The sequence below is a fragment of the Patagioenas fasciata genome, chromosome 2 (genome assembly GCF_037038585.1).
Source record: "Patagioenas fasciata isolate bPatFas1 chromosome 2, bPatFas1.hap1, whole genome shotgun sequence".
In the NCBI taxonomy this organism is placed as follows: Eukaryota; Metazoa; Chordata; class Aves; order Columbiformes; family Columbidae; genus Patagioenas; species Patagioenas fasciata.
The window spans coordinates 26,419,024-26,438,272 of NC_092521.1; the positions used below are offsets into that span (position 1 = coordinate 26,419,024).

At 36.2% G+C, this 19,249-nt stretch overlaps 1 protein-coding gene across 2 annotated transcripts in view; it reads right to left on the minus strand.

Moving 5' to 3' along the window:
• Window positions 1-395: 395 nt before the first annotated feature.
• The window catches only part of TMEM67 (transmembrane protein 67), a 35,094-nt gene continuing 16,240 nt past the window's right edge, over window positions 396-19,249 (minus strand). For both annotated transcript variants that reach the window (XM_071803948.1, XM_065830271.2), the window contains exons 14-28: window positions 18,024-18,129; window positions 16,072-16,128; window positions 15,878-15,976; window positions 15,327-15,425; window positions 14,876-14,962; window positions 14,045-14,144; window positions 13,809-13,948; window positions 10,032-10,172; window positions 9,484-9,564; window positions 8,223-8,339; window positions 6,796-6,912; window positions 6,609-6,713; window positions 6,144-6,246; window positions 4,014-4,156; window positions 396-3,571 (exon numbers count right to left, since the gene is read on the minus strand). In XM_071803948.1, coding sequence (XP_071660049.1) covers window positions 3,491-3,571; window positions 4,014-4,156; window positions 6,144-6,246; window positions 6,609-6,713; window positions 6,796-6,912; window positions 8,223-8,339; window positions 9,484-9,564; window positions 10,032-10,172; window positions 13,809-13,948; window positions 14,045-14,144; window positions 14,876-14,962; window positions 15,327-15,425; window positions 15,878-15,976; window positions 16,072-16,128; window positions 18,024-18,129 — 1,576 coding nt within the window. In that variant the 3' untranslated portion in view covers window positions 396-3,490. The remainder of the gene's footprint in view (window positions 3,572-4,013; window positions 4,157-6,143; window positions 6,247-6,608; window positions 6,714-6,795; window positions 6,913-8,222; window positions 8,340-9,483; window positions 9,565-10,031; window positions 10,173-13,808; window positions 13,949-14,044; window positions 14,145-14,875; window positions 14,963-15,326; window positions 15,426-15,877; window positions 15,977-16,071; window positions 16,129-18,023; window positions 18,130-19,249) is intronic.

A 19,249-nucleotide genomic window follows, 5' to 3' on the forward strand; every position in this document is an offset into this window, starting at 1 on the left:
TGCCCCTGCCATTACAAAGAATGCTGTAGTAAAATCCAAATCACTCAAGTCCTCACTAGTAAATGAAACCTGGGAATTTCAAACGTATTATTGAAATTAGTGTCCCTTGTCTGCATGTAAGTTATATTTGTGGAATTAACTATTTTGGTATCTAACCCCTAAGACACTCCGCAAAAAGCAACCATCAAATTCCATTAGTTGTGGCTGTACAAAACTGTACCCCCCATTGCCACAGCAACTGCAAAATCCCTTCCTTGCACTTGTCCTGGCAGAAGTTCTATGGGCTGCAGGGCCAGCAGCCTCCTGCATGTCTCTGAAACCTCATGTACATGAAAGGAAAAGTGTGTTGTAGGCTTAGGTCAACTGATTTAACAAATACAAAAAAATTCCTCCAGTCCTTGAAAATCTTTTTATTGCTCAGAGGGATAGATATGAGAATTTGAAATGCCGTGCGATTTTAAAATAAAACATTTAGAAACTTGAAAGACACTCATCATGTGAATGACACATTGTAGCTGCACATTAGTTTTAAAAAGGAAAAATATTAAATCGGAAACAAAATCATAGGAGTTATTTCTTGAACAAACATCAAGCAATAGGAGAACAAAGCGCAGTCAACCCGTTTCAGGTGTTCACTGGACAGCAAGAATGAAGAAAAGCTTCTATGAATTCCTGGAGCTTTTGATTCCTGTAATTATTTCTTAAATCACGTAGAGCACATGTGTTAGCTATATTAACATTTTAGATAAATGACTTGGAAAAATAAAACACAACAGAGTAGTGTGTGCACTGAGGAGAAAGAGGAGGACAAGCAACTGAACTGTTTTGACAGGACATTTTTAGATTAATCTATCATTTATCTGTAACAAGAGTTGCATTTAGCAGTAGTTCTTGCAAATTGCAAGGTCATTAAAGCTTTCACGTGCCCTTCTGAGCAGTAGATAATTAAAGGCATATCTAAAACAAACTCACAGCACGGTTTTTGCATGGAAAGGTATACCTGGTTAGCCAAAGCATTGAGAGCACGGTCCAGAGTGAGAGGCCCGTGCTGAAAGGTTTCCACCTCCGCTGGTACTGGGACTAACTGAATTAAAACTACACAGTGATGACTACAGATGACACAACCGCATCTTTGTTTTGCTTGCAGACATTCTGCAACATGCTGGTTTACCCAGGTCTGGTTACTACTTTTTACTTGTTTTGACTGAAGTCAGACATAAATGGGACCGTTTTGGATGAGGTATGTCTGAAATGTGGTTCTGGTCCCTGGAATAACTTCATGACTATGGACATGTCATGAGAGTCTGCACAGAGAAAAGCTTGTGCCTGTTACCACTGACAACGATGCGCAGCCATATTGCTGCAAAGTGTCAGTAGGAAAAGACCTGTCTTAGGGTCATCCGTAGTCTACTTGCTCACTTATGGACCACAGTAACTTTCTACACCCTTTTATTAATAGTTACATCAGTCATCTTGAACAAATATGGTCACATGAGAAAGACTGTATTTCCTCTTGTACACTGACATTTCAGTGGGACTTGCAAGATCTGGAAAGTTCAGTTTAGTTAAGCTATGCAAAGATATTGACCAAAGAAATACACGGGCATCATGTGAGCCTAACTTTGCCTTGCAGATGTCCTAGTGCAGACCATTTTTCAGATTTTTAGCTTAAATTACCATTTTGGCACTCAGTAGATCACTGACAGGAATTATGACAGAAACCTCACAACATGATTTTTGGCTGTATTTACAGATTCAGGCCCTAATTACTTTAACTACTACATTCACTATAAAGGCAACAACCTTCATTTTATTTATAGTGGCCATTTCACTCTGTTGGAAATTTTGTGTTCTCATCTTTTTTGAGGCATAATGTACACCAACAAACTAAGAATTCTGCACAGAAGCAGACAAAAGTAAGGAAAGTACGACATGGAAATACCCATGCTAAACTGCACACTAATAAATGTATGTCCCACAGAAAATCAGCTCTTCAGTTATCTACTTTGTCACAGCTTTACTGACATACTCACATTCTACCAGTTAATAACAACTATGTAAGACTAGTAAGCTATTAATACAAAGGTTTTGCAAGGCCAAAAGCAAATGCGCCAGAGCAATAATGTCCCTGAGATTTATGTCCATAAGTTTAACATCATGATATGATATCAATGTGAAAACATGTTCCCCTTTATGAAGTCAAGAACCATCTGACACACAATGCTGCTTCAACTCAGATAAGAATGTCAGCATTGAAAATCTGCTATGTCCAACTCATCCTGTCCTCAGTCTCTGTTTTGGAACAAGCATGCTAATCTTGACTTGCATTTTTATGGTGTTTTTGCTGGTGAAAGTCCCTTGTTGAATCATCTAAAGACAAGTAACAGTTAGAAAAACAGCAAACACCATTCATGTTTAATCATTTACTGAAAAACAGCATTTTAAAAAACTAGGGAGACTTTACAGAGATACAAATAGGAGGTAAACACCTCACTTTGAGGTGTTTTGAAGGCCATTCATAATCTCCCTTAACACTTCATAAGTGGCACTTGAATAATTGTTAACTCATCTAAATTCCAAAAATATGACAATAAGACGATTACGGTCTCTGTGTTGTTCCTAAAAATAGTAAAGCTAGAAAATTAGAGACACAGAGGTACATGGACATATATAGGCACCTGTGAAAACATTTCTAAACAGATAAGAACAATTACTTCTATTTCATTTGTGTGGAAACAGCACAGAATTACTCTGTTTCCCTGGGCATCTTGCATCAGATGACAGAAGATCAGGAACAAACGCCAAATACCTCTAACTTCCCCTCTGACTGTTTTTCTGCATTGTTGTAACACTACTGTATTTCAAACACAAGGAACCTTTGTCATGTGCAGTCCACACCCAAGAGAAACAATGATAAAAACCAAGAGAAGAGACAAAAGTGTATAATACTATGAAACAATACAGACAAGTTAACATTTCAAGTTGGAGTCACTGTAAATAAGTGATCTTTAAAAAGTCCTCTTGAAATATTAACTTAATTCAAAACAAATTGTGCTATGTAAAACTGTAAATATGCTTGCTTAAACATATAGCTCAAAATAAATTACACGAAAAAAAGGGATTTAGGTGATTCTCCAAAGGTTTAAGAGTTGACAACCTCTCCTGCCAATCAGAATGCTCAAATTTTTGCCTCAAAGTGAGTGGTCCTTATCTTTTATCTTATTCTAATAATAACAACTGTAAGCTTACTTCTGTCTTATTTTAATGTACTTTTCCTTTTAAAGGCCTATGGATTAGTGTTCACAAATTAAACCAAATATTTGTAAATACATAAAGTTTAATAGCACACAATATAAAAATGATACATTTCAAAACCATTACATTATTATTATTGAAAAGTGCACTACAACTAATCTGCAGGTCAGAGATGCTTTGATTGTGGACATAATTTCCCCTATTAACTTCTCAACGAAGTTTTTCATCTTCTTAATTAAATGAGAAATCTTTCATCCACCAAGGTTTTGGATGCCAAATTCTTCTGCCCAAGTGTATTACGAATAAACCTAAATAGCTAAGAACATTTTAGAAAAAAATGCATTAAAGAAGAAATACTTAAAACACTATGTTTCAGTACTTAATGTAAAATAATAACTTTATACTATCTTCAAATCATGATAACATGAGTAAATAAGGTGCTTAACTTTGTTCAGCATTTTTTATATCTTTCCAATCTGAAATATGGTATAACTACGTGTGATTAGTTTTAATAGCCACTTGTGTTTTCTATTGAAAGTTATTTGTAGCCTCTTTATTCATGACAGGCATGTGAATAAAATTAATTTCTCAGAAGCCTATTTCACAAGAAAGTCAGAGAAGTATTTTATAAGCTCTCAGTATAATCTTCTGCCACCACATACTGCTAACCTACTGCTTTAATTTTCTACTTAAATAAATAAACTTCCATACTAACCTATATTTTTACAATATTGCTTTGTTCTTAAATTAGAATTTACCTCTTGCTGCAAGTATGTTAGAATAGCGGCTAAAATAAAACTTTGGGAAGCCAGATCCACAACAGAGAAAAACAGGATATCAAAGATGAGCAGCGTTGTCTCATTTCCATAATAGAGAACATCACTGAAAGAGTGTCCTTCATCTACAGAAAAAAAAAATTGAAAAATGATTATTTCTGTGATATGTAAGTTTGTGTCAGTTTGTGCTGAGTAAGCTGGTAAGAAAAAGGAAAGTCAGTGCAAGAGCCAATTATGGCATTCTATTGAAGCGAAGTGATACAAACCTTTTCACTTATAAAATGGCTTAATACTGACAAACACAATAGGAAAAGCCCACAGCCCACACACAACTTTATTCACTCCCAAAATCTCAATCAGATTGTTTAAGAAAGGCTAATCTGAACAAGACGCAGATGTAACTTCCTCATCACTGACATATTTAGCAAGTGTAAGCTCTGGCCCTAACTCAAGAAAATAATAAAAACATATGCTTAAAGGCTTACTTAGAAGTAGCTTCACAACTTAACATCATCTTTGTTCCTTTGATTAATAGTTTCCCAGAAATGGGTCTTATAAGCTTAAAATACCTTTTTCATAGCCAAAGTAGTTTAGACCACTTATCCACTTCTTTATTTTATCAAAAAGCATGACTTTCAAAAGAGAAAAGAGCACTTAAAGAATTACAGAAAACAGATTATTTTCCCTCTTCCTACTACATGTCTAATGCAAGTTTTATTCGAAACAGCTTATTTTCATTACAACTTACGTATGTCCTACTGCCAAGAAATTCTAATTTGTATCTAAACTTCTGGGAGCCATGGCAGTGTAAACCACCAAGCAATGTATTTATACCCATCCTTCTGAGTATGAACTTGGAAACAATGGCAGTCAAAAAGACCAAACCTTTGTTGAATACTGCACAATTTGGAGACAACACATCATGCTTACTCAATTCTAACTCCAACATTGCATACCTGACAATATCTATGGCTGAGTGAACCTGGGGTTTAGAACAGGGTTTTGGAATGACTGATATTGCAAGGTGTGGAGTCACAGACTGAGACTGAAGAAAGTCCTAGCTACACGTTTAAGGCAGATAGTTGTTCCCTGGCAACATTTATTAGTAGAGATAGTGCTCCACCATGACAGAGGAGGAGAGCCCAGGCCTTTAATGAATTAGGTGTAGCTCAGACACCTGGACTGAGCAAAAATATCAGCCTACAACCATGGCTAGTTTGAAAGAATGTGCTGCATTCCTGATCACTAGTCAGGTTTACAGTTCATACTAGGATTCAGCTTTTGCAGCTGTGGTGTCAGAGAGCAGGGAAAGTTCTGCAAAGCTCAGTGACGTAATTAGTGGATTGCTATTAGGTAAGAACAATGACATATGTGTAATGGTCATCTGGCAACACCTATGGATTGGGTTATGGTTCTGATAAGGTTTAGAGTTTCTGAACAGCAAAACTGGAGAGCCAAGTACTTGAGGGTCACAAAACGAGGGTTTGCATCATCTTGGATCACTAGTTAACGTCTAGTGTTCATGCAGGTGTTGGCCATACTTATGGTTAGGGGAGGCATCAAGGTCGGAACTAAGGTTTTCAAAGGTAATTTTTCATGGATTCTGTACAGCTTGGGGACCGAGGAAGCAGATTGGTATCAGGCCCAAGTTCACAGCTTATATTTCATTGTCACTAAAACATCCTCACTGTGATCAATATCCTTTGTAAAGAAATTATCTTTTGTACTTTTCATTGTTTTGTAAGAGATTTAGTTCTATATATTAAAAAAAAAGTAACAGAGAGCTATTTAAATATTGTGGGTCCTTCTCTCCATTTACAAAGTAGGTATCTGATCTAGAGGGTGAGTTAAAGGAGCATTTAGTACACGTGCACATCTCTACGTGGTGTACTTTCAGTTGCCTAAAAGAAAAAACTTCGCATTTGAGCGACAAATTCTAAATAGGATGTCCGTAGCCTGAAGGACATTTCTTAAATACCTCCCTTACAAGTGGTCATTTAGTGACCTCTCCTGCTGTAAGTCCAGTTTAGACTGTTAAGTCTTGGGAAAGAAATCTACACAGAAACCTACATGCTTATAATAGTACAAATACCAAGTCACAAATTTTTTTACCATTGTAAAAAATACTTTTCTCTATTGGTTCCATGAACTCCATGCCAAGAATCCGCTCAAGCAGCAACTTATCTTTAACAATATAATCCATCTCTTTGTGAACCTATAAGAAAAGGAAAAACAAAACTTCTTGCTTTATGATTTTGAAGAAAAAGTACTTGTTACAAAGTGAAGTAGAGCCACCTAAGGCCTTTATGAATGAAAAAAAAGCACCGGTCTACTCCACAACAAAAATAAGTAGATAACAAAAAAGGATTTGCCATTTTTAAGAGCAGGCTGCCCTGTTGGACAGTATTCAGTATTTTTTTTTGAATGAAGCACTGTTCCAATTGCCACACAGTCTTTAACAACTAGTCTTTAACCACATATGCTTAAAGAGAAATTACAGTCTTTCAGATTGACAATTTTTAGTCTCTACTTACTATAATAATATTTTCCTTAATATAGTAATGTCAATATACATACGTGATCAATAAAAGAACCGAGAAATCTGTTCATTGTGTTGTATGCCCTTGTGCTTTGTTCAAAAGTATTTGCAGATGAGTCCAAAAGCCTTGCAGGACCACGTTTCTGAAATATAACATGACCATGACTTCAGCAGAAAAATTACATATTTTAAATGACATTTACAGAATACAAATATCTTACTTACTCTTGTTAGGGTTTCATGAATCCTGTCATAGTGCAGTCGCATTTTTCTTGAAATGGAAATCTGAAATGTCTGGCCATCTGTATTGGGCAACAAACCTCTCTGACTACATAGATTTTCCTATACAATTTAAGCAATTGTAGATTAACATTATTAATGGCATTCACAAACCCAAGAAAGTCAAAAGCTTTTAATTTCCTCTCTTTCATGTACTCATAGTACTTAACATCTCTAAACATTTGAATCCACTACGCTCTTAGTTCTATTTTAGCAAGGTTTTCTTAGGACATGAAATCCTGACCCCTGCTGTCACAAAGTCATATTCCTCTTTCCACCTGAGTTCAGTTCACTACTTTCCAATACATCTTTTGACATACATTCTGAAGCCCTGTCTTCTATGTTTACAATTTATTCTATATGTGTCCTGCTTTTTTTGTGCTTTGGATTCCTGACTTTTTCCATATGTTTCTCAGGTCACATTTAATAAATCTCAAAAAACCCAATAAAATACAAAATTTGACAACTCTATGGGGAAAACATCTGCTTTAAAAAAAAAATATTAAAATAAGCAATTAGGAAAAAATTATAGGAACACATAAGTCAAAAATATTATTAAAAAGATTCCTCCATATTTCAATGTCTGAGATTTAAGTTTCACAGGGATATGTTTTTTTCTGTCCACTTATCATTGAAATAGCAATATCCTTTGTCTAAGGTACTTTCTTCCTACTTATCCCTACAAAGATGCAAAATGTCACGAAATTTAGTGCAAAGTGCTCCAAACTTGTATGACATATTTTACATTTGCCTGATCTTGCAGTAAAGTGTCACCATTAAACCAGGACACAACGATAAAACAAACTAGAAAAAATACTTATTCAAATTACCTTCTGTAAAGAACAGGTTAAATCACCAAAGAAGAAGAGATGAAATAAAATAATTTTTTCGAAGAGTAAATGTCTCTGTATGAGGAATTTTTCAGACTTGTCTATTTTTGAAAGGTTCTTGGTATGCACTTTTCTGAATGTGGTCATGAGCTCATGAAAAGCTTCAATATCAAAAAGAAGCTTCTTAAATACATGAAAAAACTTTTTAGAAAACCAGGAATTTTATATTTATGAAAGAGAAACAGAGAAGAGGAAAGAGTGAAGAAGAAAGATGAAGAGCTAGTTAAAAGCACTACTCAGTCATATATTTACACACAAACAGCCAGTATCTTTTAAGTGTTACAACTTGGTGCAAAGTAATCACAGAATCATAGAATCGTTTAGGTTGAAAAAGACCTTTAAGATCTTCAAGTCCAACTGTTAACCTAACACTGCCAAGTCCACCAGTGAACACAAGTAATGCACAAGTGCAGGACCTTAATGCAAAGTTTTTTAATAAACTAAATAATTAGAGCAGGTATAAACATTACTACTTTTACTTACTGCTTCTCTCTTTAGGTTCATATTCATTTCTTCCATATTGGTATCGGCATGTCCATGCACAGAGCGACCGTGGATATAATAACCAAAGCAGCTGTGTGACAAGAGAAACACCGAAATCTAAAAGAGATGGGGGAACAGAATACTTTAATTCAACATTATCATTTTATTTCTGAACTTTTCAACTGACAGTAGAGATCAGCATGACCAGCCCTTCTACAAATACAAAGTAGGCAAGTACCAAAATAAATATGGCAGAAAAATTATTTAATAACTCTTTACTGATTAATCCTATCCATGTTTAACTAGAAACACACACCAGCTTAAAGTTTAGTCTATCGACAGCAAGGATCAGTACTTAACTCTACCGAGCCAAAAAAGTTAAAGCAAAGTTATTGGCTTTTATTTTGATTCAAAAGTTATTTCTGTAATACATAATGTATATGCATAACTCTAGTTGAGCTCCTAGGAGACTGTATTTAATAGAATTTAATTTGGCGTGATACAATGCTTATATATTGCATATAACCCCAAATTAATTCTCTCTACAACCCATGCTCTACATGGGTGTTTCATGGAAGAGGAATAACCAAGGCTGAAAAGGCCGATAAAAAGGATTAATCTCTGAATTTTTAAGAAGTTCTGGAGAAATGAGCTGGTCCAACCTGTTCTGACTGCACTCGGAGGAATTCTCGTGGTACAGAGCTACAAGATCCATATTTGAACCAGGGAAAGGGAATTAGTTCAGATGTAAGTGAAAATGCATGAAAAAGGTGATAACTGTCCAAGGAGGACAACCCTGGAGTTCAGTGGTTGAGGGACAACCACAAGACAGGAGCAGAAACTGAACATAAAGCTATTAAATAAAACCAAGACAGCCGTGGCTGTAATACAAAAGTACTAAAATGCAAACCAGCAGACAGAATGGCAGCAAAGGGTTCCGCACCTAATTTCTGTCATAATTTGTTACTTTTTAATTCTGTATGAGCATATGTAACCAATTTAACTTCAAGAACAACCTAAAAATCACACGTCTAAAAGGACATTTTGATACCTATAGTTCCAGACTCTTTTTCCAATTAAAGTTTAACTGAAATCTTGTAGATTGCACCAATAAAGTGAGCTCAAAAAAACTGACTTTGGCTGTTAGCTAGTAATCTCTGATTAAATTAAAAGAATAAATGTTATTTCCTATTCTTAAAACTATCTTCTGTGTTATTCTATTAAAATTGCTGCTGTACAGATTAGACAAAGAAATACTTACGTTGCTCATGCAACACAAATCAACAAACTGGCTTATCTTATCTTCAACAAATCTTTCATAAAACACAGAAAAAAATATAATCTGAAAGAAATCAACCAAATTTTCTTTTATTAGTTCAACAGATTTGACTTTATTAAGCAACTAGCTTGACAGTTTAACATCCACAAATTACAGACCACCATTGCATTGGACTATGAAAAGGGACTGATATCCTTCCTCTAAGAAGTAAAGTTGTAGCAATAACCTGCTTTTCATTTTGAACTTGGAGATGCTTCAACATTGTTTAAAACAAAGTAGTTGCATACATTAACATCTTCGGGAGGATTAAAATTCTGACTACTAAGTAAGATGTCTCATAGCTCAGAAAATTAATTTTGAGCTCTAAACCAGCTAATTTTGAGCTAAAGTAGCTAAAAGTCTAGATCACATAAAACAGTTACCAATCTACCCAATGCTATGATACGTGGTATGGATGGCCTGGTGGTATGTTCTAGATTCCAAGAACTGGCCTGAAAATGATAATTCAGTATGTCGCGTGTTTCACATACCTGTAACAAGGCAATGGCTAGCCAGAGTGCCGCAGACACACCAAATCTTAAAATGCGGCTGCAAGGAGCGATGTAGCTGTCACTGCTTCTCGTAAGACTGGAAGAAGAATCCATTAAAGCCAGGTTTGAAAATCCCACCACCTGAAGAGATAAGAATGTCAATGTAACAACATGAGGCAATTAATAGTATTAATTATTACCGTGTTGTTTCCGTTATAACAGGAAGAAGAAAAAAATTGGAAAAATGGACCTGGGAATATTAGCATGTTCACTATGATAGAGCCCACTTGTGATCCAGGGTTGTTAACAAGAAAGGTAATTAAAACCATTAAACTGTATGTATGTGTTGACACAATTTCAGAACACACGCAGCTAAATCTCACGACAGGTCAACATTGATTTTTACTGAAAAACTCCAAAGATTCTACTGTTAGACTGCAGAAAGAGATTATTTCTGCCAAATTTCAGCTCTTTGGTCCTACTTATTCCAGTGTTAATTTTTTACTGTAAGGACTGTTAAGAAACAGATTTTTTTTTGTTTTTATTGAACAGAAATATATTTACCTCTATTGTCTTTATGACTGAATATATTTTAAGAAAACAATCTAGAAAAAAAATCCCAGATAAAGAAGATGAAAGAAACACTATGTCTTGAAAGACCAAAGAGGTGAGAATTTTCTGAAAATAATTCAGAACTGAAGCTGCACCATCAACATATTTGTGGTGGGTTAACCCTCACCACAGCAGGATGGGCAACAGGAAGAACAAAAGCAAGAAAACTTATTGGTCAAGATAAAGACAGTTTAATAAGCTAAGAAAAGGGAAGAAGGTGGTGAAAAAAACAAAACAAAACAAAACAAAACAAAACAAACAACATGACAAGCGATGCAAAGGCAATTACTACCTCCCAGAGGCAGACAGATACCCAACCAGTCACCAGAATAATCCCTCCCCTCCATTGTCATTGCTGAGCATGATGGTACATGGTATGGAATAGTTCTTTGGTCAGCGGGGGTCATCTCTCCTGGTTGTGTTCTCCTCACAGCTTCTTGTGCACCCCAACCCTCTCATGGAATCACAGAATGGTTAGGGCTGGCAGGGACCTCTGGCGATCATCCTTGATGCTGTGCAAGCACTGTTCAGCCACAGCCAAACCATCGGTGTGTTATCAGCCTTGTTTTGGCCACAAATCCAAAATACGGCATCCTATGGGCTGCTGTGAAGAAAATTAGCTCCATCCCAGTCAGATCCAGTACAATAGTGGAAAGCTCAGTTTTGTGGCCAAAGTGCCATGTAGCCAACACTGTCACAGTGACCAGTGCCAACCACACAGAATCACAGAATGTTAGGGATTGGAAGGGACCTCGAAAGATCATCTAGTCCAATCCCCCTAATGGAGCAGGAACACCTAGATGAGGTTAAACAGGAAGGCATCCAGGCAGATCTTGAATGCCTCCAGAGTAGGAGACTCCACAACCGCCCTGGGCAGCCTGTTCCAGTGCTCTGTCACCCTCACTGAGAAGAAGTTTCTTCTTAAATTTAAGTGGAATCTTTTGTGTTCCAGTTTGTACCCATTACCCCTTGTCCTATCATTGGTTGTCACCGAGAAGAGCCTGGCTCCATCCTCGTGACACTCACCCTTTATATATCTGTCAACATTAATGAGGCCACCCCTCAGTTTCCTCCAGCTCCCTCAGCCTTTCCTCATATGGGAGATGCTCCACTCCCTTAATCATCTTTGTTGCCCTACGCTGGACTCTCTCCAGTTCCCTGTCCTTGAACTGAGGGGCTCAGAACTGGACACAATATTCCAGATGTGGTCTCCCCAGGGCAGAGTAGAAAGGGAGGAGAACCTCTCTCGACCTACTAACCACCCCCCTTCAAATACATCCCAGGATGCCATTGGCCTTCCTGGCCACAAGGGCACAGTGCTGGCTCATGGTCATCCTGCTGTCCACCAGGACCCCCAGGTCCCTCTCCCCTACACTGCTCTTTAATAGGTCATTCCCCAACTTACACTGGAAGCTGGGGTTGTTCCTACCCAAATGTAAGACTCTACACTTTCCTTTGTTATATTTCATTACATTTTTCCCCGCCCAACTCTCCAGCCTGTCCAGGTCTTGCTGGATGGCAGCACAGCCTTCTGGCGTGTCAGCCACTCCTCCCAGCTTGGTGTCATCAGCAAACTTGCTGATAGTACACTCAATTCCCTCGTCCGCTAGATACAGGCCTCCAACTGGACTCCACCCCATTGACCACGACTCTCTGGCTTCTTCTCTTCAGCCAGTTCGCAGTCCACCTCACTACCTGATCATCCATCCCTCAATTTAGCTCTGAGGATGCTGTGAGAGACTGTGTCAAATGCCTTACTCAAATGCCTTACCAGGGGCTGCTGTAGTGCCAGCCATGAGGCCCGAGGGCTGGGAGACTCCTTCTGCCACACTCTCCAACTTCCTCCAACTACTGCACTTCCTGACTTGTTTTCTACCACTATAGAGCCTGTCACCATGATTAATGAGAACTGAACAGTCACTTCATCAAAACTGGTAAGCCAAGAAGGCAGGTTTCGAGCAATACAGAAGTTCTTCTCTGTAGGGAGGAGCTAATTGCTCTATCTATCCTGAGCATTAGGGAAACTACATTCCAAACTCCAGCATGACAATGAAAGTTATAAAGATCACCTGAAGTTTTCACAAATACCAATACTAACCTATTTAGGTATCTTTCATTACTTCCTCCACTATCAGTGGCAAGAAAATGATTTTTCAGAGAGAAATTCATAGGAGGAGTTATAGAGCAAGATGTTAGTCACCCTCTACTAAGAGCAGCCTCTCCCTTCTAGTAATATCAGGAGCCTATGAAGAGTAACCTGAGCAAACTATTTAGTTGTAGGAATACTCGCTCTTTTTTCTCCCATTCCTTCCTTGAAACATGGCACAGAAGTTGTTCCTGTCCTGTATTTACCAACAGCAAAAATACTGATGTAGTGAATGAGAAAAGTTTTTTTTTTGTTTTGGTTTGGTGTGTTTTTTTTGTTTGTGGTTTTTTTAATTATTTAATTTAAAAGAAAAATAGGAAATTCAAAACCAGAAACTAAAAAATGAGTAAAAGTATTAAAAATATGTAAAAAACCCTCATATAAATAACTATTTGCTATACGCTTCAAGAATACTTCCCAAAATAAAAGTATTTCCCAAGAAACAAACCAAAATGTTTTGAAAAGCTAAAGCTCAAATTCTCATATCTCCTTAAGCTGTAACTGAAGGCATACTTCCTTCTGTTATGCCATCAGGAACAGAACTGGCACATTTCATTTCCTGCTTTATAAAAGGTCACTACAGCAAATTAGCAGGAAGGAAGTTCAGTTCAGATAAATACGAAACCAGAAATAAACCATGGCAAGAGGGAGCCAGCAGGCTAACAAAGAATTGAGTGTGTACACAGATTTATTAGTCTCTTAAGTCATTAAGGAAACTCCCTACCTTAAAAAAACCAAACAGAACTAACAAAGTTCTCTAAGGTAATTAAGGGTTGTTTGTGTGGGGTTTTTTTTAAGCCTTCCTTAATAAAACATTGCAAAATATTGCAATGACCTATACATACATACAAATAAATTTTAAATTGTTAAAATAATTATTTCACTAAGCTACACATTTTCAAGTGAACTTGAAGGTCATCCACTATTACCACAGAGAAAGCAAGAAACAAAAAACAGACCCTTATGTTACACTCTGGTTGTGAATCATAAAAAGTTAATAATAAGTTTAGTAATAATACCTCCAGGAAAAAAAGAACTGCAAGCACTTGAAAGAGGTGATTTATCTTCCTCACTGTCTGAATTTCATTCCATTCATTTGCTATAAAATATGTCCTCCATATGCTCACAGGTGCCGCAGCACTTTTAATAACACCTTCACCTAAAAAGAATGCATACAATAAAGCTCTGAAAGTTAATGCTTGAGAGTATTAATTTAACCAAATCTGTTTATACACACAAGCATAGTTTCAGTTACCTTCGACTGCTTTAAGAACTTTGCCCTTAGGTCTTTCCCAGTCAATGAAGAAAATATCTATAGTAAGTTGTGAAACCAGCAATTGTAAGAATTGTAGAGCCTAAGAAAGAAAAAGGAGAAACGTAAACAGTAAGGACAGCAACAGCAAACAGCCAATGATGGAGAAACAGTAATTCCACACCATTCATTAAGCATAACAACTGATACACTTGACTCTATCCGAGACTGCAACTTCGTTACCAACTTCTGCTGATTTTTTAACTTAAAAGCTTGGACTAATGGTAAATCATGTGACAATGTGCAAAATAATGAAGAAAATACATCAAAGTAACAAATTTATAAAAAATTGACTAAGTAGTTTCCCATAACATATTAACCTGTATTATGAGTTCCAATTCAATATAATACTCAAAATTAGTAAAATACTTGTATGTCCCATGAAGACAGAATATTGATATTTAAATTCTAGAAGCATGCTTGAACATAATTATTTTAATGTCTTCTTTTTAATCAGAAACTGACAGCACTTAAACTCTGCTTTGAAAGAAAGCACCTGCTTTCTTGATACGGTGTTTTGGGTTTATTTGGGTTTCTTTACACCTTAATCCTTGAAAGAATAATTTTCCATAGATCACCTTTCTTAGACATTTATTTCCCTATAGAGTCACCACGAAATAAATGTCTATGGAAAACTGACTTATTTCTAAGAATAATTATTTACATCCATACACTAATAAAATGAACTATACAAAATGTTTAAAAACAAGCCTACTGAAAATATGCAGAAGTGTATGTTGAAATGTCTTTCATGCCAGAAGAAAAAATATTTACCTTTAAACTGAAGGCACATGCTATGTATATAACAAAATATTCTTCTTGAGATGGAAGTGGTAAAAGGACAGAGACAAACTGCTGAGCCTGTAATTGAGAAATTACATTGAAACAATGTGGATGGCATATGTAACAACATACTAAGTGCATAAACATGAATAATATTTTGCAGAAGAATATCAATATTTAATGTGCAATCCCTTTGAATTTTTAAAATATTTTAAGTGACTATTAAGCAGACAGCAAGCAAAATGAATCCTAAGGAGAAGAAACAGGTGAACACAAAAATTTAAGCTCACAAAACAAAACATGATATAGAACTTGCCTCGATACTCTGACCAGAAAGGCAAAAATAAAAATAAAAAAAGGAAAAAAGAAAATGAATTTTTGTGTAAAACCAGATGCAATATTAACAGGTCTTCATAACAACCAATTCCGGAAAAACACTTACTTTGAAGAACACAAGCCAATAAATTCCTGTGCCCACGGTGATCACAAAGAAAACGTTGGCAAGGTCTCCAGCGTAAAACAGTAAGAACTTGAATACTGTCTGCAATTATAAAAACACACTGTAGAGATTTGTGAAACTAATTAAGTAATGCATATGTACATTCATATAAATGTTATGCAGCTCATACTACAGGAAACTCTAGCACTGAAAATTACCCTTGAACAACGTTTTGCTAGTATGGTCATATATCTTTATGGTATGTTCAGCATCTGAAACTCCTACATGCTAGTCTTCGTTCCAAGAAGAATTAATCTGAAGACTAAGGCCACTCAACTGATCAGAATAGCTCTGTAAATACCTTTAATTTTAGCAAAAGTATTTCCTAAATAACAACATCAGAATCCTCAAGAGAACCTAATTCCAGGTCACAGTTGATGCACTAGGCTAGAAATTATTTCAGGTACCACAAGAAACAGAATAGTTACATTACAGCAAAGGTCTCCTTCAAGAGAGGAAGATGTGTCTCTTTTTATGTTATCAGCTGTTTATACCTGCAAGTCAATTATAGAGCTTCCTGTGCGCCTCTTCCAGCCTGCAGTCTTGAGAAGGGACCACAACACTGCAAGTCCCCCCAACACACCCAACGTGATCTGAAGAGAACAAAAAATTACTTGTACATATTTTTAAAAAACATAAAATAGAAGTAAATCATTATACCGACAAATGAAAGGGCAATACAACTTACATCAGTCTGAACCTGAGCCTCTGACTGATCCATCTCATAACTGACTGAGAAGGAAACCTAAATATTAAGATACAAAAAGTAAATATGGATAGAAATTCTGAAATGCTACAACTATTACAGACAGTGGTAGTTTTATATATTTTTTGGTGGGCTACTCTACAACACATATCTTCTTTTACTGTATACATCTGACCTGGCATGCTCCAGTGTCAGACTTGGCACTAACACATGCTCTGCTACACTTAGTGCAGATTCTGCTGACAATGCCAGAGATGGACATCTGCTACCTGCAACTTAGCAGCTGGACCTAATCACAATCCTTTAAAAAGTGCATTATTTTCTTCCTTCTGAAAGGAGACCCCAAAGGTTTGATACTTTCCCTTTTATCAGTGTTGATTATAAGTAACTTTAATGTAATGATACCAGTATGCAAAATCAAGAACTGAGCTCTTACATAGCTGAGACACCAAATTTTTTTTACAGTTTGAATGAAATAAAAATTGTCAGGCAGCATCAAAATTGCTCCCTCTAGTGTAAATTCCTGTCTAACCTAAGACCCATTTTGACTTCGGTCAGAAAGATTTGTACAAGGAAAAGAAAAACTTTGTCTTGGTTTTATAACATTCTGGCCTGAGTCTCTGTCACTGCAAGGGTAAAGTTAACACAAGCATGATAATAAATAGTATTTTATTTCGGTTTAAAAAAAAAGTACAAATCCTCCCCAAAACTAATCCTCCCTCCCCCCTGCCTTCGCTTTCTAAAATATTTGTTCTTGTCAGAACTCCTATCACCACATTTGGATTTATGTCTAAATATGCTTAGTTACTAGAAGTTCTGTGTTTACAGAACTTGGAATGCAATTCAATGTATCTTTTTTACTTTAAAGAAGGTCTTGCATAAAATATGTTAAATTTACAATGCCTAAGTAGATCAGATGTATCAGTAAATGTGAAATAGTATAACAGAAAACAGAGAAAATTAAAGGAGTTGTTCCTGCCATCACCATTTCAATGAATTATTTTCTAAAAAAAGTGCTGTTTCTGTGGTTAAATGAACACATCATTTAGGCAGGGAAGAAGTATGACTAATTTTTCTGTCTTTCTAATTCCCTGTCTCTCCTTTCATGCAGCCAATATGGAATGCAAGGAATGGTTCTAGCACCAGAAAGAGAACATGTTAATATTATATTTTTTTAATAACAGAATGACTATTCCACTATATTAAGATCAACATTTTCCATTTTAGAGCAATGTGATCTAACAAGTAAACAAGGCACTGGAATGGGGCCTGTGAGCTGCTGCATCATGGCAGGCAAAGGGGCAAGTAGGAAATGCTCCTTCTGCACCTGCTACAGCAAAACGTGGTGGCTTTCAGAATATCCTCTCAATTGGTTCCCAACCAGTCTGGCTAAGGATTTTTGGATTATTTTACTTTAACTCTTAGAGATGTGCTGTAAAATAATACACAGCGGACAAAACGCTAAAGGGTGTTTTAGATAAATTACCAATATTTTAACTTAAACTACAGGTGACCTGAAATTTCAGTGTAATAACAGCCTCCTCTTAAATGCATTGCTTTAAATAAAAATATTCAACTTCTTGCATAAATTGCTGGTTTTAGTGCATTGCATAGAGTATTTTTCATGTTATTTTATGTGCATATAATTTTATTTGAACTGTAGCCTAACTTAGCATTATACAACCTATTGTAAAATTCTAAGTCTTTTATGTTAAAAGAGGTGCAAGATAAATTGAAAAGAAAATACTTCTAACTGCTTTGTTTTAAAAGCCTTAGGTTTTAGTGAAAACTTGCAACTTCAAAACTGAGCAGAACTAGAAAGTGCTTATTAGATTTTTACAACTCCCCTACACATGTTCACTCAACTAGAATTCCAACAGAAGTAAAAGCATGATTAAGAAATCAGTTCAATTAAGACAGCACAAAGATCTCACCATCACACTCTGGGTTTCAGGGTTTTGGACAAGCACATCTGTGTAAGCAACAGTAATTAGAGGAGGGTAGATAGTTCCTCTCTGAGTAGGGGATACCAGGCGAATTCTGCAGAAATACAGATAGTATCACTTTTAATACAAAAAATGGATGAATTGCTTGGAAAGTATTGACTGAAACTTGTACTAATAAGAAAATACTAAAGGAACAGAACAACCTGATCAATAAAATGTGAGTTTCAAACCCCATGACATGGCAATTCACATTTTAAAAGCAACCAGAGCATACAAAGGCATGTACACAAATATATAAATAGAAAAAGTTGGGAAACTCTAAGAAAATACCTGAATCAATCTTTACCTACTGCATACATTATGATAGGTGCAATGAAAGTCAATTCCAAAAAGTAACTTTTCTCAAAACATTATACAGTGACCTTTTCTATATTTTGTATTTCTGGCATTATCCTTTTCTTTCCAAGGTAGGAGGGTGTTCTCCTAAGATACATAAGCTAATCCTTATTTTTCAAAATAATGTAATATGTAATTCTCAGCAAATGGAGTTAGTACATCAAAATCTTCAGGATGATTACTTGTATGGATCAGTACTCAATGCTACTCAGGAATCTTATTAACTAATAAGTTGAGAAGAAGAGCTGAAGGAAATGCGATATCTCAATTTTCAGGCAGTCATGTCAAAGGAAGACATTACATAAAGGAGGAGAAACAAGGGTTCTTCCACAACATATTCCAGCTGAGATTAACCATCAGTAATGACCCTAACAGCTAGTTTCACAATTGCAGTTACATGAGTGCAAGTCTGTTTTGTATTGTATAGCAGAATAGGTAACCGCTTGCAAAAATACTGAAAAAAAAGAATAGAGAGTATGAAATAGCATCCTTGTATAGTCAGCAACATACACATCGAAAAAGAATTAACGTAGGAATTTTTAGGTCTTTCCAGATGACACCTGCTTCCACAAGGTGACTGAATGCCTGCTAACTTGCATCAGGCATACACAATCCTACCTGGAAAGTAATCTCAGTAATTTTAACCCCCGCAAGGCAATGTTACATATTCTGACTCACTCATCAGAACAACCTGTGGAAACTCTTGCTATTTCCAAGTATGAAATGGAAAAAGCAGCACAGGACATACCAGAAACAACACAATAAAACAACTTTCTTCTAAGACAATAAAATGCAGATTGCACAAAAATTGCTTTACT